The sequence below is a fragment of the Eretmochelys imbricata genome, chromosome 20 (assembly GCF_965152235.1).
Source record: "Eretmochelys imbricata isolate rEreImb1 chromosome 20, rEreImb1.hap1, whole genome shotgun sequence".
In the NCBI taxonomy this organism is placed as follows: Eukaryota; Metazoa; Chordata; order Testudines; family Cheloniidae; genus Eretmochelys; species Eretmochelys imbricata.
The window spans coordinates 5,687,245-5,713,963 of NC_135591.1; the positions used below are offsets into that span (position 1 = coordinate 5,687,245).

Consider the following 26,719-nt stretch of genomic DNA (forward strand, 5'->3'; position numbering starts at 1 on the left):
TATTTTAAAGATTAGCTTTATTTATTTGGAGGAAACAAAAAAAACCAAAAAAAAAAAAAGGGGGGGGATTTTACATAATAAAAGACATCTCCCAGGAAGTCCACTACAGATTACAAATCATTTTCATAGAAGATATTTTTATACAAATTTTACATGTCTTCAGAATGTGTAAAACGCAACTCAATCAGTGTGACCCTGTCCCGACAGCAGAGGAGGGGGTGGGGAGAGAGAAGGCTTTTTTCAGATGCAATTTAGTGACAGTCACGTCAAATACGGCCCCTGCGTTATCAAGACCTAGGCAATACAATGTTTGAAATTCAGCTCTGATGTCCTGGCAGTAGCTCCCCATGGTATGTGCTGACACATCAGGTTTAAGTTTTTTTTAAACTAGCTAAAAAGTCACTGAAATAACCAACCAACTGCAGCTTTACAATGCATCAAATCCAGCACCTGGTAGAGAGCTGTGCTCTGCTGAGTTTGCCCAGGAGAGAGAGACAGTCCTAAGCCATGAACATTTCTGCAATTCTCCTCCCCGCAGCTAATGTAAAAAGGCGACAATTGCTGAATGGGTGCACACCTTGTCTATCAAATGAGTATTGCCTGTAGTCTTGCAATCCAGATATGCTACACCATTAACGGGTTCTTTCTGAGAACCCTATTCTTTAGAAGGCAGTGAAACCCTCATGCTGGCTTGACTATGCCATGAGATTACCACAACTCTGCTGTCAGCTTAGGAAACCTAGTGAGGGTGAATTAAAACAGCTAAAAATTTAGAATTTTACTTTTAATACCTTGCCAGTTTTAGGCCAGTGAATATTTAGGGACTGGAGAATCTCTCCTCAGTGGAAGACTGAGGCAGGTATTCCCTGTACAAGGGCCTATGCCACCAATGCTGTCTGCCTGCTTGTCCAAGTGGAGGGAGTGAGTTGGACAAGCAGATGCAGAGGGGACAGGAACATGTTCTAGAGGCACAGACGTGCAGCCTGCTCCCTGCACCCAGAGACAGCCTTGAGGACATCTAGTCTGCCCTCCTGTGCATCTCGATAGCTGTAAATGTCCAGCCGGAAGAGGGAGCTCTCACTCAAGGAGGGGGGGTGCTATTTAAAATGTGCGCGAAGGGGGTGACACCAGGTGATTAAAGAAGTGGGTAGAAGGTGGCTAAGGAGAAGAGATTCCAAGAGACAGATACCAACCCATGGGAAGATGTCAGATCCTGAAAGGTTTGTCCATCCCAGCAGGGCTCGGAGGAGGGGAGTTGAGCGTTTGTGCCTCCAAAAGGGAGGACTTTCACTACCTTGTTAGCATGCTTAGCACTTTCCCAACTGACTGCTGTCTGAGGCTCTCCACTCCCCAGGGGGCTGTTCACTGGACAGCCTGCCTGCTCTTTCCTGGATCAATTGGCCTGACCTGGTGCGTCACTTTCAGAGATGAGAGTCCAGATTCGAAGCGCATTTTAGAGACTGGCACAGTTCAACACCCCCTCTCTACCTCAAAGTCTCATCCCATTCTCCACCGTTGGGACAGCAAGACCGTTTTCTCCTTCCCTAGTGCAATGGGTAATGCTTTGTATTGCACTGGATTTTGGAAAGGAAGAGCTGGCCGCTTAAGGAAGAAAGCTAGAATAACCTCATGGACTAGATACCCTAACCTTCAAAGTGATCATTTATTAAGGTAACATCGCAGAATTCATCCATTTAGGCTAGCAAGATGAGGGAGAAAAGCCAGTTCTTCCTTAATTAACTGTCCTACTGCCCAATCTGCTCCAGCTTCTCCAAGACACCTGGCTGGCTAACATGTTAAACGTCCACTCTAAGTGACGGGGCCTATGCTCAAGTCACACTGGAAACCATGCTGAGTCGCCCTTTTCCTTTTAAAACGTGCACTTCTCTCTCTCGCTACACTTTGCAGAGATTCTCCAGTTAGTTCAATACTTTAAAGGCTGCAGCAGCATGCAAGAGAAATGGTTTCCTTTTGTTTTTAAAAAAAGTTTAAGAAAGGTCTCCAGGAGATGTTGAGTTTTACATTTTATTTCTGTCTCATCTGGTTTGGTTTGCTTTTCCTATGTTCCTGGGTGGTGATCGGCTAGGAGACAGCACAGGGTCTGGAGACTTTAATCAGTGTAATTGTCTTCCTCCACTTCATCTTCACCATCCACTGACAGAGCAGCGTACTTGCTAACATAGCTGAACTTCTGCAAGAAATACAGCAGGTTAATCGGGGAATGAAACACCGGGTCAGTGACTCTGCAGCTTCTGTGATCGAGAGTTCAAGAGCCTGGATACAGCATTTCATAGGAGAATCACACGCAGCTCCCACTACCTACCAAAGGGTTTTCACTGTGGTTTTTAATCAAGGTATTTTTTCCCCACACCCCTCACCATAGTATCTGAGTACTTCCCAAACAATGAATTTTATCTTCCCAGATGAGAAGTATAGGGGGAAACAGAGAACAGGAGAAGTAGATGGCACTCAGGAAGTCCACAGAACAGCTCGGAATTGAACTGAGGTTTCTGAAGTCTCAGTCCAGCCCTCCTCTCCCCACACGCCGCTGTGCTTCAAGCAGCAGCTAGTAGATTAAATGCTTACAGAGGCTGTATTCTCTTCGGGTTTCTTTGGCTCAGATGCAGATTGCGAGTCATGATCGTTCTTGCTTTCTTTCCTGCAAGAGTCAGAGTTTCAGTTGAACAAAAATTCATTCAGCTGGAGGAGCTGCCAATGGAGTCAGTGTGCTGCTACCAGGCTACAGCTGTGCCCACTGGATTTGAAAGGGGTGCTAATCAAGGAGAAGAGAAAATGGCCAATTTCACATCGAACGTGCAGGCTAGCCGTTGGTGTTTTACACAGCCTGGTTCTCAGACCAGCGCTGACTGGACACAACATGCATCCTCCAGTTAAGGAGGGACACTGGCTTTATAGATCCTTTAATTAAGTCTGCACATGCCTACTTCTGGTGGCGAGGGAGGCTATGTAGCTATTTTACTGACTACTGCTAGATTTAGGAGCTCGGTAGGTGGACGAAGGAGGGAGTCCTGGCTCGTCCCCAAGGGCATGGCTAGTAACCTGCTCAGCTCTCTGACGTCAGACCTTACACATAAAAGCCACCTGCATAAAAGCTCTAGCAAAAACCTAGGGACTTAAATAAGAAGAGAGGGGTAACTGGCCTTGGTGGTAGCAGCATCATTAGGGGCAGGGCAATGGGGGAGACCTTGGCAAGGTGTCTAGGGAATGCAGGGGGAGACCTGAAGGCCTGGATCTTAGTAAAGGCCCAAAATGAGCATCCTGAAGTTAGTGAGAACTAAAACCGAGGTCAGCTCAGGTGGTGCATTGTTTTTAAAATACCTGTCACAGTCTATTGTAACAGACCATCCCTGCCTCATGCCTAGTTGTTCTGATACCCAACTGGAGAATGAGGAGTCATGAGACCATTACACCAACGAGTGCTTTGTGCTTCGGTTGGCAGTGGATACTGAACCAGGCAAAGCCGGCTCCTAGCATGGAAGCATCAGCATTACCAACGAGGCAGTAACAGCTCAGTACATAGAAGTCTGCGGCTATTTAAGACCTGCCCCATCGCTGCAGAAGGTCAGACACTCCACACCTGTTGCTGGTTAGGTCAGAAGGGGCTGATGCATGACACTGGAATGTTTCTCAAATCTGAAACGGTCGTTGAAATAGGCCTGGTGGGAGGAGAAGGGGAAGATGAGACATCCCAAGACAGACAGACGCACCTATCTGAATCTTGCCAATGATCTCTGCTGCCTCCGTCTCCTGGGCCACCTCGAGCTTTTGGAACACTCTCCTTCCCCTCATCTGGTTTGTTCTCATCTCCTGAAGAAAAAAGGGCTGATGAAACGTTCCCTCTCACTAACATAGCAAAATCTCAACCAACCACTTAAGGCCTGTGTATCTGAACAGTTCTAGTACAGCAAGCTAGGGCGTACTAGCCTGCCGTGCACGAGATATCAGGTGGACCCTACTCCTGCACACTCAAAAGTTCTGTCGTGCATTTTCAGTAAGCCCTTAGACAGCCTGTGATACACATGGCACAAACACTACCCCAAACAGCGTACAGTCAAGGCCCAAAATCCATCTGGGCCTTCCTAAGTTCCAGCTTGCCTGTTACGGGCTCCTCCCTATTGGCTCCACAAGGGCTGGATGTCCATGTTCTGAGGGATACCTATTCAGCTCAACTGGCCCCTTTGGCATTTCACTCTTCTAGTTTTTCCTTGCCTTCCTGCTTCCCCTTTTGTTTAGCCTGTCTTCTGTGACTCTCTGTTACTTAAGCAGTCTCCATGTTGTGGGTTCATCCATGACTTGCTTCTCCCTTTTATGAAATCCTCTTTCTAGAACTTAGGGATCCCAAAGGCAGCTTTGAGTACCCCTTCCCCGATATCAACTGGCAATATCAAATTCATGGTCCATTTTAGTCGATTTCAGTGTCACAGGATTTTAAAAATCGCAAATTTCATGATGCTGATGGCTGGGAGCCCAGCTCTGAAGGCAGAGCCGCCGCCAGCAGCAGCAGCGCAGAAGGAAGGATGGTGTGGTATGGGATTGCCACCCTTCCTTCTGCACGGCTGCTGGTGGTGCTGCCTTCAGAGCAGAGCGCCTGGCCAACAACGGCCACTCTCTGGCTGCCCAGCTCTGAAGGCAGCACAGAAGGGTGGCAATACCATGACCCTCCTAAAATAACCTTGTGACTCCCCCCTACATCTCCCTTTAGGGTCTGGACCATAATTTGAGAAACATTGGTCTCTCCCACAAAATCTGTAGAGTACAGGGTAAAAGCATACAAGACCAGATTTCACGGTCTGGGACATGTTTTCCGTGGCTGTGAATTTGGTAGGGCCCTACCCAAGAGGATCTGAGGTCAATTACATTACTTGGGAGATGCTTCCTGAACCATCTCCCACATGCTCCTTCAGACTAAGGCCTCCTTATGCTTGCTCCAAAACGTGCCGTTTTCCAACAAGTCTCCTCAACAGACCATGGCCAACGGCACTATTACTGTCTCTATGGCAGGCAGAGGACTTGAATCTCCCTTCTTCTGGGTTGTTAATTCAGCACTCTTCAGGTTAATCCACCCCCAAAACCAGTTAAGCCAGCATTGAGGAAGGAGGCTTTGCAGTGACAACTGCACGGGAAGTGAGGTTTCCCCAATCACAGAAACTCCAACAGAAATGCAGACTTATGAGGGGTTACACTTGCAGCTCCATGGCAGTCTATCCGGGAGGGAGGTAGTTTTCCCTTTGCGGCTGGTCAGACATCTATGCGGACAAAGATGAGTGTTTGAATTTAGTCTGAAGGAACTGTCCATTTCTGCTCCCATCAATACAGAGAGGAGACTGCTGCCCTCTACTGTCCAGCAGAGGAACAACTTAAGGTCACCAGAACTTGAATAGAGTTGTTTACCCCTTGGGCCTGCTGAGATTAATAAGCCATACGAACAACAACAATTCCCAAACCTGGAACCACCCCTTAACTCCACAGTGCTAATGCCATGTAACTCAGGGCATCAAACCAGGGAGCAGCAGGATTAGTCCACCTGCACAAGGCAGAGTGATTCTCGACCCTTCTTGCCCTACAAGTGGAAACAAACCCTGACCGTACCTTTCCTGGAAGCACTCTTAGGTGGTGCTCTATCCTCCGACAGCTGGGCTGGTGCTGCCTGGCTGCTGCTAGGAAGAAAAAAAAAAACAAAACGAAAACATGTGAACATCAGGGACGCTGCATCCTCTGACAGGTGCTTGGGATACTGCTGACTTTGAGAGCTATTTGCTTCTTGATGAAGCTCAGCCTTGGGTCTAAGATTTCAGCAGCCACATGTGGGTCATACAAGAACCAACCAGAAGCCCCCAAACCAGACTCAAACCTGAGGCCACTGCCTGAAGCTAAGCTCTACAAGGTGCATGCTGCATTCACCATTGTTTCAGTGGAGAACAGAGCAGCCGCTCATCTCCACTAGAGTTTTAGCCTTCCTTCTGTAACCGAAGCTCCTTTCATGTATCTAGGGATGACAGATCAGACCCTGAGCAGGTGCTCGGTACAGACGCTCACCTTGTGGGAGAGTGCTGCTCCGTGTCAGAGCTCAGGGAGCGGGCAGGGGGGTTGCTGCTGCGTTTAACCCAAGCGTTCTCCTTCGGCGGTGGTGCTGGCATCACTTTCAGAGGGAGCTTCTCTTCCTTGGGGGTCTTGGAGGTTGGAGATGGAGCATCATCCTCTTTGCTGAAGGTTTCATTTTCCAAGGACTTCTCACTCTCCCTCCTTCGGGTGGCTGTAAGGACAGGAGATGGCAGTGAACACAAGGGACGTGGGAAGGCAAGACTTCCCCCAAAATGTATCTAGCCCAAGGGAGGAGGTCTGGACAGGTCCCCAATTATTCCAATCTGAGTAGCCTGGGCCATCGACCTTGATGGCCCCTTAACTATCACTTTAGGGCTCTTGCCTGCCTGAGGCCAGCAGGTTTGACCTAACATTGCCCACCAGTAACCTGACGAGTGGCTCTCATGTAGCAAGTGACCACTAAAACCTGATCGCTACAGCAGCCAGGAAGCTAGGCCTCACATAGCACCTGTTCTGTTGTGGGACAGGATGAGGGTACGTTGATGGTGGAGGCTGCACCAAAGGAGTCTGGTGAACAAGCGTTTGAGCATCACTGACGTTCTTGGTCCCATGCAACCATCCACTGAGTCGTACTAGAGATCCTTCCCCACACGCAGCCTACACACGTGACGGGGCTTTCAACAGAAGCAGGGCTAAGCAGCCAACTTGGGAAACAAGAGTGGACAATGGCAGGCTTGGTCCAGGCCGACTGATCTCGTCCCCGACTTACTTCTTCCTGTTGGGCCAGTTCCCACGGACGGGCCTGTGCTCCCAGTCTGTGAGGACTCGCTCCCTGTCCGTGATCGCTCCTGGTTCTCTTCACTACGCCAGCTGGGGTGCCTATAATAGAAAGGGGGAAGAAAGTCTGATCAAACCGTAATATCCAGTAAGAACTGGGTGCGGGGCTGGAGGAGAGAGTGGGCAAAGCAGTACAAGTGCTTGGTGCTTCCCATCTGCTGATCTCAAAAGGGACAGCAAAGGAGGGCTATCACCACTACCCTGCTGCTTTGACAGATGGGCAACATGAAGCACAGAGATTAAAAGATTTGCCCAAGGTGACACGAGAACTCGCATCTCAACTCCCAGGCCCAGGCCCTACCCACTGGACAAGGCTGCCTCTCTTCAGAAATCATCCAGGAGAGAATCAAGCCCAGCGTCTTCTGACAATGTAAGTCAGGAATGTACAGCTGCCCTGGTGAATAGGACCTACCAGGAGCCCATACTAAGGCCAGCCACTTCTTTTAGGTTTACGGAGCTGCCTGGAATTCTAACGAACGTTCAGCCTTTGACAACATTATTCCAAAGGATGCAAACAATCAGACAGTGCAATATTACAGAGGGTAGCGGTCACATCTCCAGCACCCTTCATGAGAGGGGTGCACAGCTTTGCAGGCGTGCTAAGCCTCAGCACCCTTGTATGCACAATTTAGAAGAAGGATGTGGGGAGCGGGGACACCAGCGTGCACACCACAGAACCACCACTTGCAGTCAGGCAGCTCATGTAGAGAGCTGCTCCCAAGGGCGTTCCAGCCCCCTCCCGCCACCTACCTCTCTCGGGGCCGCCTTTCTAGCCTTGGTTTATCATCCTCCAGTTGACGCTGCAGCTTCTCCTGCTCCTTCTGTAGCCGCTCTTCCACTTCACGCTCCCTTGCGGCCGTGTCCACAGGCTTGGCACCCCCGAAGATCGAGGCTGCGCGGCTGGACTGAGTGGCAGGGGCCACCGAGGAGTCTTCCTCCTTCGGGGCGCTGCGCGGTTTCAGGTTCAGTTTTGGCCTCTGAGTGGGACCTACATTGGATGAAGTGGACAGCAACTTGAGGGCAAACGTCATGTGATCTCTCAGAACAGGACCCCAGGAACACGCAGGGAGGAGAGGAGGAGCACTGGTTGCACTGGCTACCAACCCTCCAAGCTCAGCTTCCTTCTAGCTGTTGAGCCCACCCCCTGAGAACGAGCAGAGCCTTTACCTCTATCATCGCGACGAATGTCATCCCGGGCGTAGTCATCCCGGGAGCTCCACCTGTCCACCCTGTCGTCCCTCCTTTCATATCGATCTTCGTAACGGTCACCTCCCCCTCTGAAGTCATCGTCCCGACGGTACCCAGTGCCAAAGGCTCTCCGGCCACTGCCCACCCTGGAATCGTAGCCTACAGGAGGAGGAGAGGGAAAGCAGCACAGGTTACTCCTGAGCAATGGAGCATTACACCAGAGGATGGCTGACTAAGTGCAGGAGAGGGAGGCCCCTCTGGGTTTAGGCAACATTCCTTATACAGGAAGGCAAGAAAGGGGCAACGGTGACCTGTTCCAGAGAGGTTGGGTTGGCTGCAGCTTGATCTGCTCAATCAGGAGGCACTATGAAATGTAAGTACCAGGGCAGGTCTATACACACCATCTGCCACACACAGGAGTAAGTGGACTGCAACTCAAAGGCATACAATGAGTGGTCTGCCTTCCATCCCCCACTTCTAGAATGGGGAACAACAATAGACCTGGGGGCTGCACAATTGAAGTGGTTTGTCAATGGTTAGTGCAAGCTCTGGACAGAAAGACTCCAATTGACGTGCAGTTTGATACCCTGATCCATCAGATCATACGAAAGCCTCTGAAGCCATACTACCTCCTCTATCGTAGTCTCTACTACGGTCATCATAACGATCTCTGCCCCCAAAGCGATCCATATCCCTGCGAGGGCCATCGCGATACCGGTCCGAATCGTTGTAACGATCGCGGTCCCGATACCCTAAAGAGAAAGAAAGGTTACAGTACAAGGCAGGCAGTATTGGGTGACTATGCACTATTCCCAAAACACTGTGGCTTAGTCTACACTACAGAGTTAGGTTGATGAAAGGCAGTTTACATTGACATAATCAGGCTCCTGCCGATGTAAGTCGCCCACCACACCAATTTAATTCCACGTCTGCGAGTGGTGTAACGCTTAAGCCAATGCAGTTGGGTCAGTGAGGTGTCCATGTAGATAATGTGAGGCTTACATCATCTGTTGCCTCACGGGGCTGACAGCCGGAGTCCAAGCCCAGGGCTGACAGCTGATGAGGAATTGAGAGGGTTGGGGAGAGGAGAGCTTGAGCTGTGGTCGCCTCCTGGTAAGGGGATGTGGAGAAGGTGCAGCAGGGCTCCAGCTGTCAGCCTCAGAGGGGCAGGGCTCCAGCTGTCAGTGCCCCACAACGTCAGTTAAATCAGTGAAAGTGCGCCTGGTGAGAACGTGCACTGCTGACGGAAGGAGCATAGTGCAGACACTAAAAATCAAACTGAACTACTGCGGTGGCTGTATGTTGACTTAATTTTGTAGTGCAGACGCACTAAATTGACACACTGTCCCAAGGAGTTCAGTTGGCAAAGACTCTACATGATTCAGTTAATTCCTCCCACCTTTGATCACTTGTTGAATTACATATTTCATCAGACTGTTGATGGCACTTGTCACTACGGTACTGAAACGTCACGTACGTTACCCTCAACACCCCTGTATGGCAGCAAAGCATTATTACTCGTTCTGCAGATGGGAAACCGAGGCACCAAGATGAACTTGCCTGAGGTCATAACACGAACCTGTTGCAGAGAGCGGGGAGCAGACCTCAGATCTCCTGGTCCCAGTCAAATACCTGAGGCTACAGACTCTCCACCCAGTAACTCAACTGGTCGCCATGTGCAGAGCTGAAAATAAGCATGCTAGGATACCACGGTGATGTCGTTTCCCAGGAGACACCATCCAAAAAGGAAGGATATTGCTGGAGTATGAGGGATACGCAGGATCTGGCTCCTCAAATTTGGGGATCTGCAGATCCACCCCAGTAGATCCCAGAAGAAACCCAAGAGGAGGAGTGGAACTAACATTTCACAGGTAATGTTTAATGACTAGATACTATGATGGGCATAGAGGGAGGGCTCTCAGCCAACTCACGGTCTCCAAAGCTATCCTCGCTCCTGCGTGGAGGGTAATCATCAAAGCTATCAGTAGCAGGACGAGCCCTCCAGTCAGTCTCGAATCTCTCCGAGTCCCGGTTGCGATCACGATCTCTGCCGAAGGAACGATCGTCCCTGTCTGCAGGAGGGAGGGAACCAGACAGCAGAGTCAGGCTTGGAAGGTCAAGTCTTTAAGGGCTGGTGCAAATGCCCAAGGGCTGAGCACTGAAGGGGAAATCCATGGATTTGAAATGTACTGAGACGGATACAGCATCTCTGCAGTTCGGCATGTTGTCTTGCAGTTAATACATCAATGGAAACAAGAACCTCTGACTGATGCTTTAGAAGGATGACGGGCCTAGCCAGATTCAAGGACAGTACATGGGCGGTGGGGCAGAGGGCTGCCCTAGTGTTGCTGATGGGTACCCAACAGCCACTGAACATTCCAGCTACCCCTTTGGCAAGGCATGCAGATGTGCAGAAACCTTGGCCCTGCAGCAAGTGAGAACAGAACGCATAGACAAGGAGGACTTATACGCTGCCTTTGAACTATTTAGGTCAGAGGGAGAGAAGGCTGCCAGCCAGTCACCAGCTCTTCAGGAGCTCCAGTGCTAAGGCAGATTCAGTCATGAGGACAGTTGCCTTGCAGTGTGGTACCTAATTTGTCAGCATTCAGTTTATCTGATCAGAGAAGAAAATTGCTATCTATTTCAGGCAGTTCTCACCTTTATCCTGAGCTTGATCAGCAACATCCACTCGTATCCTTCTGTTCCCTAGAGACTGAACACACAACACCAAATTCATTAGCCTTTCAGCCTGAGGATGTGGGGATTCTAGACAGTTTGTTCTAGGGAGATCTTAGAACACTGAGGCACAGTGTCTGTTAACTGGGCCCCAGAACACCCCGTGAAGCCACCTGGGGTCTGGAAGCAAGAGTTTTGGGAATTGCTTTGACCCTATTTCTTTGCAGGTTTCAACTCACCTCTTCATTTAGGCTCAGAGCCCGGAGCAAGGAGTCCAGGTCTTCAAACTCGGCATAACCAAAACCTTTCAACCTTTCTGGGTTAGTAGGTTCCCGGGGCAAACGCACAGCACTTATCTGCAGTCAATTGGGAACAGAAAGGAAGATTCTCATTAGAAGGGTCAGGATCCCTTGATAAGCAATGCAGAGGAAGACTCAATAGGACTGGGTTTAACTACGCATTCATCTGGCAGATCAAATCCATTGGAGAAGGCATGTGGTCTCCAAACAGGAGATGTTGAGTTTCCCAAAGTCATGTGACTCAAATAAGATTTATTTGAATTAAGCAAGCCAGACAGCATAGTTCGCTTGCAGGCAAATAAGAGGATTAGTATATCAGAAACCCATGGACCTGGTTCCTGTTTAAAGTGCTATTGTCTGAGAACCCAGATAGTAGTTTGGAATGAAGAATTTGGCACTGGTAAACAGTGATCGACTTTCAGCCCTGGAGACTGAAGGTCTTTATCCACAGAACAGGGAAAACACAGGCACTGGCAGAGCAAGCTTCCTTCGTATATTCCTGGTAAAAACAAGGTCTGTGAGTCTCTCACTCTTTAACCTCTGCTGACAACTACCAACAGCAGAGCCAACTGCTGCCCCTTCCTCCCCGTTTCGCATAGGTCAAAGAGGAGCTGTTAGAGGGCACTGGTCAGGACTGGACTGGAACTGGAACTGGCAGTACAGGTCAGAACGCTTCACACTTACACAGTTTGCAAAAGGATCTTTGCACATGATATATGCACTCTCCCCACCCTGCAATGAAAGCGCCCTATGAACCCCACCCATTTCCACAGCTTACTTAATATTACTCGATAAACTCCTCATGTAAGGCCAATTTCTGACCTGCTTCAATGGAAAGACCCTTCAAGCTAGATTATGGAAAACAGGAACAGCAGTTTTATTCCCAGCTGCACAACTACAGACAACACCCCACTGCCAGGAAGGGCAGCTAACACAATGCTTACGATTAGGTTTGGGATGCAGAACTTAAAACTAATATCACTCTTACAGTATAGTTTGCTTAAAGTATTAAATGTCACTTCAAAGGCTAAACTAAAAATTCTATCACATTAATGATTTCCACTTGATTAACCACTTCATAAGCACACTTGCTCCCAGTTGCGCTTCCTGCTTAGAGAAGGGCAGCACACAGCTCAAAGCCACAGCATATCACCACAGTGGTTTCTGGAGGTTATACTCAAACAAGGAGCTCAAATTGTGTTCAGATAAGCCACATGTGACAAGCTATTGGCTTGATAAAGAATTACAGAAGCAGCTGGACAGTGGTTAAGAGTGAATGATATGGGCAAAGCTGCAGCTCAGCAAGTGAGGAAGGGAAAATTCTAGTGATGGTCATTAAACTGACATCCCATATTTATTACGCGCACCCCCCTACCCCCCCAATTAATATTTCCTTATCAAATTTGCTCAGTTTGACTCCACCTGAACAAGAGGTTTTTGCTGCTAGAAGCAAAACATCAGCTAGCCAGCCAGGGCAGCTCAGTGTTGTCTTTCGGAAGCACGGACCACCACCTCCAAAAGTACCTAGTCACTTCCTAATGCACCTACAGTGTAAGTAGAGGATGGGGCAAGTATTGGATGATTATAAGCAACAGAATGCCATGGAGACTGGTTGGCAGGAAATTAACAAGGCAGTCCCTCACTCTGAAGATACCAATGAGTTCACCAACTGGTTACGTAAGGCTATGTCTATACTACGGACCTTACAGAGGCACACCTGTACCACTATAGCTGTCCCGCTGTATGGTCTTCCGTGTAGACACTCTTTGCCGGCAGGAGAGAGCTCTCCTGCTGGCATAAACAACCCACCCCCAACAAGCGGCACTGGCTATGTTGGCAGGAGAGCCTCTCCTGACACAGAGCTGTCCACATCATCACTTTTGCCAATTAAACTTATGTCAACCGGCACGTTTCACCGACAAAAGTGGTAGAGTAGACAAAGCCCAATACAGTACATCAGTCACCTCTCAGAGGGACATTCACCATTGCCATCCACCAAAAGCCAGCGCGGCCTCTCTAGATGGTGACACTGGAGCTCAGCAAAGACTGCCCAGGAAGACAGAGGCAGAACTGGGCCTGGAACTCCTGGGTTCTACTCCCAGCTTTGCCACAGATTAAGCCTCCATCCACTCTTAGCAACTTACTAGACCTCATCTCTCACTTATTCTTCCCATTTTTCAGATATGTGGAACTTAAGAGCATATGAGATGAGAAATGGCTTCTTCACTGCATGCTAAGTATTCTCTGTCTTTGGCACAGCCCTAGGCTGCTATATGCAGCAAGTGCTATGAAGTCTATTACAATGGCTAGGACACTGTGATGGATCCCCTGTTGTACTGTTATAGGCAAGCTATTACTTCCAAGAAGGAGGGGATGCTGCCTCAGTAGGCAGAACAAATGAGTTCTAGATGCAAGTTGAAATGGACAAGAAATGCAAGCAATGTCATTTTGATCATAATCTGCTGTGAGCAGCGGAGCTCATCACCACATGGGCAACGTTCAGTTCAACACCCAATGGCACATCAAGAAATATTTCACATTCCCTGCTATATGTGTCACAACAAACTTAAAATTATGCATAACAGATACTCACGTTGAGTCCTCTGAAGAAGTCCTTGATGGACTCTTCTGACACATCATAGGGCAAGTTTCCCAGAAAGGCAGTGTACGGGGGCGACTTTGGGAGACGGCTTCTGTCTATATTGGGTTCCCGAGCAGCCCGAGGTGCAGTGGGCAGGATGGACCGGTCAATTGGTGCGGCTCGGTACATATCATCATCATTACTATGCCAAGTGGTGGAAACTAGAAGAGAAATTTTGCACATGGTCAAGACACACTGAGCAAGTCCCCTAGCCTTTACAGAAGTTGATGCCTCTCAGATCCCCTCCTCATTGAGATTAATGTTTGAATTTACTTGCAGCCCCTTCAGCTGTAAAATAAAGGCATTAAAGATGGTCAAGAAAAATGTTCAGCAATATTATAAACAATCCCACAATTAGATTCAGCTGTGCCCTGTACTTTAGGGCACATCCCCCCCCCCAACAGATCATAGCACAAGCGCCGCACAAAAACATGAGATCCAGGGAATGAACAAAATTGGACGAACAAAAAAAACCCAAGAGACCAAGCCGGTGATATAATGGAGACAAAATGGTCAAATACAGCAGACAGAAAAGTTTTCAGTGAGCTCCGAGTACAGCCACTAAGGGGCAGAGTCAGGGAATGAGCAACTTGGACGGAATCCCTGAATCAGGACATCTCTGCTGCGAACCCCAGACCAAGCCTCAGATAAAGCAGAGAACTCAGTTGGTCTCTCAAAGGAGTTAGGTGTTACAAGTACTGAAAATGTTCGTTCTTTCCCCGTTGATGTATAAGACTCTCACAAATGCAGGGAAACTATATACAGAACATGACCGTGAAATTGACCAAAGTGCTTTCAAGTGCATCATGAACAAGCTAAAAAAAATAAAGGCACTTTTCCTGTAATCTTTTAGCTTCAAGATGTCTTAACATCAGTAGGTTTCACTGACACACAAGCTATTCAGGGACAGTACCTAGAGACAGAATGCTAATAGTATGGAAACTTGGGAACGAACGTACCATCTCCTTCCAGGTCGTCTGTCTCATCGGCCCAGCTGACTGGTTTTGGAATAAAGGTGGTTCCACCGCCACCACCGCTGCCACCATCCTCTGCCAGAAAGTCCGTCAGAGTAAGGGTTTTCCCCTTCTTGTTCTTCTTCTTAGCTGTTAAAGGGGACAGACATGAGTAACATCTGGGCACAATTAATTCCATTAAAGTCGACAGGGAATGGAGGAGTTACTGCCCATCACAATGCCTATGGAGGCAAGTACCCTACGTGCTCAGGACGATACATATCACCTCTAGGCCAAATCTCACCAGCACAAAACCACACCCCACCATTCCCACAGACTGGGAGAACAAAAGCCATCCATTTGTTATATAGCATCAGACTGCCAGGGTAGTCTATGGAGTTGAAAGACTTTTTATTCATGGGTCTCCACCATAACTTTTGTTGTGCATTTGACTCCTGCTATTTTAATTGGCATCTCTATGAACCCACACCAGAGGAATTCTCACTAGCACTTAGAATCTCTGGCTGTGGCTTGTGGCCTAAGGATTCAGGCCTATAGTCAGTGGGAATGGGGCAGACTTGTTTTGCTGTTTTCTTCAGGGCCCTTCTGATGGACTGGATTTAAATTAAAAATCTCACTTTGAACCTTCCCCACTTTTTTCCTAGCCCTTGTTAGTTCAGATGGACCTCTCTATTTCCATTCCTTTGTCGCAGAGCATCCCTTAGCTACCTGAATTACAGCGCCACCCACAGCTGCCCCACAAGGATCATGGCCCATTGGGCAAAGCACCCACCACCTCTACTTACAATGGACAATTATTCGAAAGCCTCTGGGACCCTCCCATGAAAAGCCTACAGCCCCACTCATTCTACTTGTGCTGGAAGTTCCTGGCTTCTAAGTGAAGAATATACTATTGCCAACAAGGTGGCTGAAACGCTACTGTGACAGAAGCATGCAGGTCACCTGAACTATGAGAGCGACTGGACTGTATCCCATTTGAACCCTTTCATGGTCTATTTTACAGAGGAAGGATGGTCCAGTGGTCAGCACTAACCAATTCCCTGATCTGCTACAGGCTTCACGTGACAAGTTACTGAGGTCTGATCTACACTTAAAAATTAGATCAACCTAGCTACATCACTCAGGGCTGTGAAAAATGTCAGTGTAAATATGGCTAGGTCAACTGGAGAATTCTTCCATTGACCTTGCTAAACAATTTTTCCAAGAGGCAATAGTACATCGACAGAAAAACCCTCTCCGTTGATGTAGAACATGTCTGTGCTACAGTGGCATAGCTTGCAGTGCCAACATGGGACCCGAAGCACAGAGATTCAGGCCATCTGTAAAACAGGATAACAGCAATGCTCTGCCTCGCACAGGGGTTGTGAGGAGAAATGCAGTTAAGACTGAGATGCTCAGATACTATAGTGACGATGGCAAGAAAAGTTCCTTAGACAGGTTTAAGTGCACTCAAATATGCAATAAGTCTGGTATTCTATACATGCAACAAGGGAGATTAGCTATTCCGAAAGCCTGACAGCTACACTTCTTGTGTTTTAAAACTTTAATTGTACACCTGGGCAACTTCTATTTTGTTTAGATTAACAAAAAAGACTAACACACTAACCAGGTACTTGCACATGCATAATGAAATGACAGCACAAACCCACCCCGTGGTAACACTGAGATCACGTTTGTGTTATTCTGTAACCAGCACAGCATCACACATTTAGTGGATATTTGTGCTATGCATGTGCAAAGCAAGAGCATAATTCCTTACTGGTCCCCTAAACACACACTCACAAAATAACCCACCTTGAAAGATGCAGCTTTTCAACTGCAGCATGTGAATTATGTATGTACAAGACAACTCAATATGGTTTTCTGTGGTGGCAAAACACCAAAACAAAAGACTTTCATCTTCCTATAATTCAAAACTAGGAAGCAATTTCCTTAAACTTTGAAAATGCCACCATAAGGCCAAAAACAAGCACAGAAGAGAGTTAATGGAAACTGGACATTTTAAAACAGGAAAGCTGATGGAATTCTAGTAAACTTGGCTTGAGTTTTCAGAAACGAATGAGACATTTTACAGGTGCTCAATTTTCAGTGGACAGATGGCTCGACACTTCTGAGAGTCAGGCCCTTCCAAAATATCTCAAATTGAGCATCCAAAGCCACTGATAAATTTATGCCCTTATCTTTAGTGGTTGCTACAGTAAACTACAGTAGAAGCTTTGCAGCATTTCATACAGATCTCTTACCAACTTTCTGGCAGGGGAATGAAGAACTGATCTCTGTATTGTCACAATTAGTACCTTTCAATAAATGCATTTTATGAAAAATAGATCTTACTAGCTTTCAAATATGTTCCGCAACTGACAGTAAACCAGCCCTTGTCTACCATTCTCTTCAGTACAAGCAGGGAACTGCTAACAGCACATAAAATGTTTCTTCTTCAGGTGGATAAGGATCAGTATTATGATTGCAAATTGGCTACAAGCATGTAGCTGTATAGCCCCCGGCACTAAGAGTAACATCGACTCTGGCTGTACATTGAATATCCGATAATACCTTCCCTGTCACCCAACCCTATTCCCCACCTTTCAGCACACCCGATTTACTTTGTATCCCCATATTCCCCTTTGGTCTCAATCCAGATTGTAGCATATCAAGAAGTCTCACCCCTGCTATTTTAGCCCTCTGCTGCAACACTTGGGACACTGTGCCTTACAGAACATAAACTCTCTGGGCATCCAAGAATAATGCCTGACTAATCTAATTGCCTTCTATGATGAGATACCTAGTTCTGTGGATGAAGGGAAAGCAGTGGACGTGTTATTCCTCGACTTTAGCAAAGCTTTTGACATGGTCTCCCACAGTATTCTTGTCAGCAAGTTAAAGTGGTATGGGCTGGAATGATGCACTACAAGGTGGGTAGAAAGTTGGCTAGATTGTGGGGCTCAATGGGTAGTGATCAATAGCTCCATGTCTAGTTGGCAGCCGGTATCTAGCGGAGTGCCCCAAGGGTCGGTCCTTGGGCCGGTTTTGTTCAATATCTTCATTAATGATCTGGAGGATGGTGTGGATTGCACCCTCAGCAAGTTTGCGGATGACACTAAACTGGGAGGAGTGGTAGATACGCTGGAGGGTAGGGATAGGATATAGAGGGACCTAGACAAATTCGAGGATTGGGCCAAAAGAAATCTGATGAGGTTCAACAAGGACAAGTGCAGAGTCCTGCACTTAGGACGGAAGAATCCAATGCACCGCTACAGACTAGGGACTGAATGGCTAGGCAGCAGTTCTGCAGAGAAGGACCTACGGGTGACAGTGGACGAGAAGCTGGATATGAGTCAACAGTGTGCCCTTGTAGCGAAGAAGGCCAATGGCATTTTGGGATGTATAAGTAGGGGCACTGCCAGCAGATCGAGGGACGTGATCGTTCCCCTCTATACGACATTTGTGAGGCCTCATCTGGAGTACTGTGTCCAGTTTTGGGCCCCACACTACAAGAAGGACGTGGAGAAATTGGAGCGAGTCCAGCGAAGGGCAACAAAAATGATTAGGGGACTGGAACACATGACTTATGAGGAGAGGCTGAGGGAACTGGGACTGTTTAGTCTACGGAAGAGAAGAAATGAGGGGGGATTTGATAGCTGCTTTTAACTACCTGAAAGGTGAATCCAAAGAGGATGGATCTAGACTATTCTCAGTGATAGCAGATGACAGGACAAGGAGTAATGGTCTCAAGTTGCAGTGGGGGAGGTTTAGGTTGGATATTAGGAAAAACTTTTTCACTAGGAGGGTGGTGAAACACTGGAACGCGTTACCTAGGGAGGTGGTGGAATCCCCTTCCTTAGAAGTTTTTAAGGTCAGGCTTGACAAAGCCCTGGCTGGGATGATTTAGTTGGGATTGGTCCTGCTCTGGGCAGGGGGTTGGACTAGATGGCCTCCAGAGGTCCCTTCCAACTCTGTGATTTTATGATTCTAATATCTACAGAAAAGTCACTGCCCAGAACTGCCACAGAAATGTTAAGCCATGTCGTCTATCAGCGCCCAGGGAGGGGCACAGAACAGGCCAACTCTTTTTGCTCAGCAGTTTTGTTGTTTGCTCCGAACCTACTTTGACGTTCCTGGAAACCTTCCCTTTATTTTAAGCTTCAGCAAACAACCTGGAAGACTTTCTGCTATGGGCTGTCAAGAGCAACGTAACCACAGGCCTCCAAATGAGACTTATCAGCTGCTTCTCTTTAACCACCTGAGGAAAACAAACAAACAAAAAAAGACAAGCTTGGAAAGCCTGCCAGTCTGCAGTGAAATGCTATCATCATAAGTAGAGAGATATCAATATTTTAGCTCCTACAGGCCAATAACCTGGCAGCAACCAATTTCACAGTCTCCCATCCACCATGCTGCCAACTGTGCACAAGAATGCAGACTCGGAACATGGGCAGGTTCCAAAGATTACTGCCACATAACAGGGCACTCCAGGGCCCAGACCATCAGGCTTCTCTCATTCACCCAGTCAATGAATCACCCAGTGAAATACTGTTTGATAAGGTTAGCCACATCCTAGGAGGCTCTTTAGAATTCCCCTTAGGTTGGTCAGAGCAGGTATTACTTGTAGCACTTCCTACACTAATGCAAAGCTTTCCAAATCACCAATGGTTTTCATGGGGGTGGTAAAGAAGTCATATGAGCAAGCTTACCCATCACCAGTGTTCAGTGTCTTTAAAATGGAGTTTCCGTATCACAGGTTGGTTTAAACCTACACACTAGGCAGAGGACGTGTTCAGCATTAATAAGCTTAGCAATATGGAATGATACAGAACACGTATTGGGACTGTGGGATGCAGGTCTGCTCTCTCTTTTGGCTTCCACTAGCTCCTTGAGGATGTTCTGGCTTTGATCTTCAGCCTTTACTGCCCCCTCTGCATGCCTTGTGGAGCCTGGGCCCCGAGGATTCCACTCTGCCCGTCTTCACAGGCAGGCTCACATCAAAGTATTTTCATTAGCTGGGCCAGATTATTCCTCCACACAAATGATAGGAAGGAACGCCATTGAAGCCAGAATGGTATAAAATTGGTGAGAGGGGAAATGAGCCCACTAAGCTAGAGCCATCTGGTCCCAGGGATATCAATGGGACTTCTGCAGAAAATCAAGGGCAGACTATTGCATTTAGCATTACACAAAGGACACCTTTAGGGGTACTTGCTGTGTTTCTATTCCTTCCCCTTCTTTCTGCTCCCACCTCCCTACCTCCTCCAGCCTCTGTTCTGCCCCGCGTTGGAGACTGCTTGATATTTTCTATTGGGAAGGGGCCTTTGCATGACTATTTCTCCTCCAGCGGCTCCCAAGAAATCTATTTCTCTGCAACCTGCCCAGCTTTCGCTACCAGCATACCGAGGGAGTCCAGCACCACCCAACGTTTCTTCCCTTCCTCAAGCAGGGGCTTGCTCATGGTTGCCCCCAACATTAAAAGACTACATTGCTTACAGCAGCATATAATCTCTGGAAGTAAGTTTGACTACAGGGCACTTCCCATGCCCTACCGGGCAGCTCAGTATATGAAATAAATTGGTTCAGAAGCAGCAACTTCAATTAAGTTTACTTACTTTCCTCTGCTGCCTGCATGGTAACTGGACAGATCCTGAACAAAGATACATGGCATTTGCTTGAACTGCTCGTCCTTCTCACTTTCCTCCCCCACAGCCCACCCTGGAGTCTAAATCTTGTAGCAAAGCCACATGGTCCTTTTTTTATTAAGCCACCTCATTTTGTTGCCATGGAAGCAACTGTGAAATCACAGATTCAGCATTGTGACTTCATGGCTAGGCTGAGAGGAGGAGGGGAAAAAACCCTGAAGCACAGGCAGGTTTGACCTCAAGCAAGATGGGAATGGAAAGTAACAGCTTGGAGCCTTAAAAATCCTCCAGCCTTGCAGGTTGAGTTCCAAGGAGTAACAGTGAGCTCCAGTTAAGACACTCAGTTCCTATGGCCAGGAGGAATTTCGAGGTGCCAGGGCAATAAACATATATGGTAGAGTCTCCTATCCCATTTTGCTAGTTCCTATTTTATTCCATCACCCATGATGCCTGCCCTGCAGTTACTATTGTCCTAGCAGAGATCTTACCCCGTGCTTTCTTATCAGTAGATTTCAAAGCACTTTACAAAGGAAGTCAGTATCGTTATCCAAATTTTACAGGTGAGGAAACTGAGGCAGAGCGAGAGGAAGCTACTTACCCAAGGCCACAGCCAGCAACGAAACTCGGGCCCAAAATCCCAGTCCAGTGCGCTATCCACTAAACCATACTGCCTTTTCCAGAGCCCCTCAACAGCACTCAGGGCTGGTCTACACGACAAATTTAGGTTGGCTTAACTACACTGCTCATGGCTGTGAAAAGTTTCGTTCCTTGTGCAATGTAATTAAGCCAGCCTCAGTCGCAGTGTAGATACCGCTAGGTTGATGGAGGAATTCTTCCTCTCGGAGAGGAGGATTTACTACTGCAATGGATAGGGTTTTTCCACTGCTGTATTTAAGGGTCTGCTTTACAGCATTGCAGCCTCACTGCTGTAGCATTTCCAGTGTAGATGTACCCTAGAGTCACCCAGAGGAGTCAGAGGCATCTACACAGAGCCCATGCTGACTATGAAAGTAAGAGAACAGGACTTGAAGCTAGGCCTCTTACAAAGCAGCAATGATTAATATTTGCCCACAGGGCCAGCACACTTTGCACTCTACCTAGAGCAGCAGTTTCAGGAATAATGCCCTATACCCAAAATCTGTCAGAAGTAAGTGATTAAAGGAGAGTCCGTATAATTTACTGGAATTATTTGAGTACAGAGGCACAGGTTTATTGCTTCTTCCCTCCCCCATCACTCAAGTGATATCACCAGCATCCCCCTACTTCACTGCAAACATCTCTTTTCTTTCAGGTTGCCTTCTGCTCTACCTTCTCAATTCCTGTCACACACCTAATTCAGCGACCAGACTTCCATACACTATGCAGAACATGGCCTCATCAGCGACTAAAACAGCACTATAGATAATTAGATCTAAATGAGAAATGTCTACCCTGGGGTGAGCTTTAGAAACTCATAGCCACTGTATCAGCCGCTCAGTTTACAAAACGTAGTTATTTTAAAGGTGGTCACACAAAACCCACATGCTGCTACCTGTGCAGCTTTGGAGTTTTCCAGAAAACCCCCAGGGTAAAGGGCCCATGACGTTTAAGGTGACCCTCTTGATGCAGCAGAAAAAATTGAAAAGACTCCGAAGTGCCTCCCCCGGTTCCTGCAAAATGCTCTAGTCTGATGTTTTTATTGTATACACTGGGAATGCTATTGCTAAGCATGGAAAGCAGGGGTTGCAAGAGCTCTTGCAAATGGGGATGATAGGGGAATCTAGCTAATCTTTAAGAACTATCAATTGTTAAAGTACTGGAGTCTACAAGGACCGAGAATTAAAACTGGGTTAGTCTTCTAGGATGGTTAAAGTTCAATTTGCGGGGGTAAACTCACGGAATTATGACATCAGCCAAGGATAAAAGAACTGGCAGCTCAGCAGCAGCAACATACTGCAGAAAATGAGGCGTAAGTGCCCTCCTGCTGTAGGCAAGTGTTGCTCAGAAAGAAAGTAGCTGAAGGTGCTTCATGTAGGTTCCCACCCACAAGGACGTCTACTTGGGTGTCAATGATTGGTTGCTAAATGACAGCAAAGGCACTGCTAAGGAGAACAGCCGCTGCATTCATAAAACCTGCAGGCTGGCTGTTTACTCAATTTGCATCAAATGGCTGACAAGTCACAGGCAGGAGCGAACAGTATGAAGCAACTCCTGTTGCTGAATGCAGTGCTACTTATGCATCACCGAACCCATCAAAACCTCACATGGCTCAGGAAGAACAATACAGGGAAAGCCCCCTGGACAAAAGAAGCCCTTTCTTGCCAGTTGTGGATTTCCAATAAGGCCAGTATCAGCTTCCTCCCTGATATGAGCAGAAGCTATCTCCAAACTAGGCACCAGTTATACCTGGGAGCACCAAGCCCTTCAAGAGTTTTCTTAACATCTACTGTTGGTAAATTTGGTTTCAGAGTAGCAGCCATGTTAGTCTGTATTCGCAAAAAGAAAAGGAGGACTTGTGGCACCTTAGAGACTAACCAATTTATTTGAGCATGAGCTTTCGTGAGCTACAGCTCACTTCATCGGATGCATGGAGTGGAAAATACAGTGAGGAGATTTATATACACACAGACCATGAAAAAATACACATTGTAAGGAGAATGATCACTTAAGATGAGCTATTACCAGTCGGAGAACACTTCAATCTCTCTGGTCACTCGATTTCTGATCTCAAAGTGACTATCCTTCAAAAAAAAAAAAAACTTTGAAAACAGACTCCAACGAGAGACTGCTGAATTGGAATTAATTTGCAAATTGGATACAATTAACTTAGTCTTTAATAGAGACCGGGAGTGGTTGAGTCATTATATTAAGTAAAACTATTTCCCCTTGTTTATTCCCCCTCCACAACTGTTCCTCAGACGTTCTTGTTAACTCCTGGAAATGGCCCACCTTGATTATCACTTCAATAGGTTTTCTCTCCCCCCATCCCACTCTCCTGCTGGTAATAGCTCATCTTAAGTGATCACTCTCCTTACAATGTGTATTTTTTTATGGTCTGTGTGTATATAAATCTCCTCACTGTATTTTCCACTTTATGCATCCGATGAAGTGAGCTGTAGCTCACGAAAGCTTATGCTCAAATAAACTGGTTAGTCTCTAAGGTGCCACAAGTCCTCCTTTTCTTGTTGGTAAATTCCGATTCCAATTCCCAGCTGCTATATACAAACAAAAAGCATACGCTACTGCTCCACTCAAACTTAGCTTATTGAAACATTACCATTATTAAGAGATGTACAGGCACTTGTACAGAGATCTATGTTTTATTAATGCAGCTTTGTAAAACTGTTGGGAAATCTGATCAGCCTAGGCACAAAGCCTATTTGCTTACCCTTTGATACAATGTTGAACATGCTAGTGATTTATTTATTTAACTTACCCCATTAAAAATGTTACCCCAGGGAATTGTGAAAATAAAAATGCAAGGCAGAAGCAGTATATTGTAAGTATTATATTTAATGTTGCTCTAAATGAGTGACTTAAGCGATTTTGTGTGTTTCATCATTTTCCCTTATCCCTAAGCTCAAAGCAATATTTTGCTTTTTGGGCTGCACAAATGCATAAGCACATCATGGGCTCAGGTTCTAGTCAGCTACAGACATGTTTGTGCAAACACCTAGGGAAAAGGCAGGCAGGTATTTCTGCCTCAAATGGCTTGCTATGAAATATGGGACCTTACAGTTCTGCTGGTGAAACTCCAAATGGCATCTGCAAATTCAGAGTGCTGCAGTTTTGCTTAACTGTCCTGATCCATGCCCCCTGACATTTCAGTCATACATCGAGAGCCATGTTATTGCTGTTCATTGGGGGTGGGAAGGAGTTGGTTTTGTACTTAACTCAGAAAGATGAAATATTACTCATTCTAGAGCAAAAGTGAGTTAAGTGAAGAAAGCTGTTTGAACAGTTATACTGATGCCTTGACATTTCCTAAGATGGTAAGTGCAGATGTCAAACACTGCACTTACCATCTTATGGAAAAAAAAAAAAACAAAACACACAAATTCTGCTGCCTTTTCTCTAGGGAACAGAATGGGACACAGCCGACTGAATTAGTACCAGTAGACTCTCATACAGCTAGGGCTTTTGTGGTTACTGTAATCAGAAGTGTAACCAGTGAGATAAGAGACAGAAGTCAGCCTAGTTAACTGCAGAACCTCAGTATAACCCTAAAACAAAGTTAACCTGACTCAATAGCTACAGACCCCTCAGTTCTTAATCGAGCAATACTGGCTGGGTGCCAGGAAGAGTTCAGAGCAAAGCCACTCTTTCACATAAATTAATGGGAGACCCATTGCTCCAGACATGGTAAGACTATATTTAAATAATGGAGCTTCCCCCACCCCAAAACAAACAGACCTTAACTCCACAGAGCTTTTCTAAATTAACAGCAAATGTTGAAGGAATGTTCCAAAGGGATAACTTGCAATAAGGGGTGTGTGATTAAACTCTTCAGCATGGGGTCTTGGGTTCAGGGGGTTAGAAAGAAGAAGAGCCCTGCTAGGAGATTCAAGGGTACGTACCTTCCGGCTTATTTTGGATAATACCTGCAGATAATGGTGCAGTCTGGTGCATTTCAAAGGCATATAAAAGTCACTCTTCAGACTAAGACAGTAATAGAAATTCAAGTTCAACATCATCCAGAGAAGTAAATGAATCTCAACAGCAGAGAAAGTCCTTTCCTTTCCGTTTAGGACAGCCAAATCTTTCACTTTTTATTCTGAAGGGAAGGAAACTGCTGCAGTACCATTTCCCACCCCTCCTGGATTCCATCCTGGCCCTATACACCATATTAGAAATACAAGGCAGACAGCAAGTCCTGGAAGGGACAGAGGGGCTGTACAGAGCAGGGCACAAACCCCATTTCCTTCAGTAGAAGGGGCACTGCATCCCTGCCACCCAGGATACAGGGTAGGCAAGAGGGCTGGGACAGCAGCAGATCCTACTTGTGGGAGGGAGAACTCTACAGAGCAAGAGGAAGGGTGTTGTAGCAGGCCCAGGCAAAATGGCATGGGGCAAAGATGTGTTGGAGTGGGGGGGGGCCTCAACCTCGCAGAAGAGGGGCCTACCCAGCTCCCGAGGACAGAGATAAAAGACGCAAACTAGCGATGATCTGATCAGTGGTGAGTGTGCAGGCTGGGCTGTCCCTTCCTCCCCTGAGAGAGAGACCACGTGGGAACACTGCACCCTCTGGTCCTGGGGTGCGTCGGGAGCTTCACACCCCCCTCAGGGCAGGGGGGCGGGCTGGCAGGAGTGATACCCAGCCCTGGGGGCAGGCCGCAGACCCCCCTACGGGGTTCTATGTGGAGCGGTCAGGCCACACCCCTTAGCTTTGGCGTGGGGGGAAGAATCGGGGCACCCTGCCCCCCCCGTTCTGGGGGAGATGATGCAGCACTGTGGGAACTAGGGGGCGCCCCACGTGGTGCTGGGGAAACTCCTGGTCTGTCGGAGGTGGGGGGGGGGGGGGGCGAGGCAGCGGATGCACGCGGACAGGGCCCTGCACCCCGCCCTCTCCCAGGAGAGATGGGCCCGCGCACGCACCCGGGCTGGGCACCGCCCGCAGCCAGCGGCTGTTCCACCACGCCCCCCCCCGGTCACCAGCGCACCCACGTGGGTGCCGCCCAGTCTCCTTCTTCCTCTCTCTCCGTGTCCGCTCCCGCCCCCCAGCCAGCCAATCCCTGCGCTTGCGCAATCACGCGACCGAAGGTTCCATCTGGCTCCCCCGCTCCCCCGTCAATCACCGGCGGCGCGAGCCGCCCCTCCCCCAGCTGCCCCCCCTCACGGTAGGATGGCGCGCGCCGCGACTCGGAACGTTCGAGGATGGAACGTTCCGAGCCGCGGCGCGCGCGCCCCGGCTGCCTGGGGAAGGGGACGGTGCGCGCGCACGCCGGCGAGGCCTGAGGGGAGGGGAGGTGCGCGCGCGCGGGCGATCCCTGCGTGGAGGAGAAGACAGACACGATTCGCCTCGCTCGGGCCGGGGAGGGCGAGGGTCGGGCCGGGGTGAGGAAGCGGGTAGAGTCCTCGGCCCGGAGAAGGGACCCGGGCCTGGCTCAGGTCTCAAGGGCCCGGAGGCCGCCGAGCACCACTCACCTGAAGCCGCCATGTTGGGCAGAGGGAGAGAAGGCAAAGGACCCGGATGGCGCCGTCACGTGACTATAGCGAGGCAAAAGCCCTCCTCCCGAAGGGGCGGGGCTCCAGAGGGAAGGGGGAGGGAGCGCGGTTGATTCTGCGGTTCCGGGCGATGCAGATAAAATCCAAGAGTAGCGCAGCGGGCGGGCGAAGGCACGAAAATAACGAGGGTGGGAGGGAGAAAGGGATTCTTCGTTTAGCATCGCCGCACGCTCTCGATTTTCTGACGCCAGATGTGGAGCTGGAATTGCC

At 48.1% G+C, this 26,719-nt stretch overlaps 1 protein-coding gene across 3 annotated transcripts; it reads right to left on the minus strand.

Moving 5' to 3' along the window:
* On the minus strand, positions 1–26,481 carry EIF4B (eukaryotic translation initiation factor 4B). 3 transcript variants are annotated; one of them, XM_077838829.1, is made up of 16 exons: positions 26,429–26,481; positions 24,862–24,943; positions 14,664–14,807; positions 13,657–13,865; positions 11,004–11,120; positions 10,747–10,801; positions 10,020–10,160; positions 8,718–8,840; positions 8,068–8,247; positions 7,651–7,888; positions 6,833–6,942; positions 6,058–6,274; positions 5,611–5,675; positions 3,729–3,828; positions 2,587–2,659; positions 1–2,191 (listed from the first exon to the last, which is right to left on the minus strand). In XM_077838829.1, the coding sequence occupies exons 2-16, from the start codon at positions 24,911–24,913 to the stop codon at positions 2,111–2,113; spliced, it is 1,905 nt and encodes a 634-aa protein (XP_077694955.1). In that variant the 5' UTR covers positions 24,914–24,943; positions 26,429–26,481; the 3' UTR covers positions 1–2,110. The 3 variants fall into 3 exon arrangements, with proteins under 3 accessions (XP_077694955.1, XP_077694954.1, XP_077694957.1); XM_077838828.1 differs by having other exon boundaries at positions 5,611–5,678; XM_077838831.1 differs by lacking the exon at positions 24,862–24,943 and having other exon boundaries at positions 5,611–5,678; positions 26,429–26,471.
* Between the last annotated feature and the right edge of the window lie 238 nt (positions 26,482–26,719).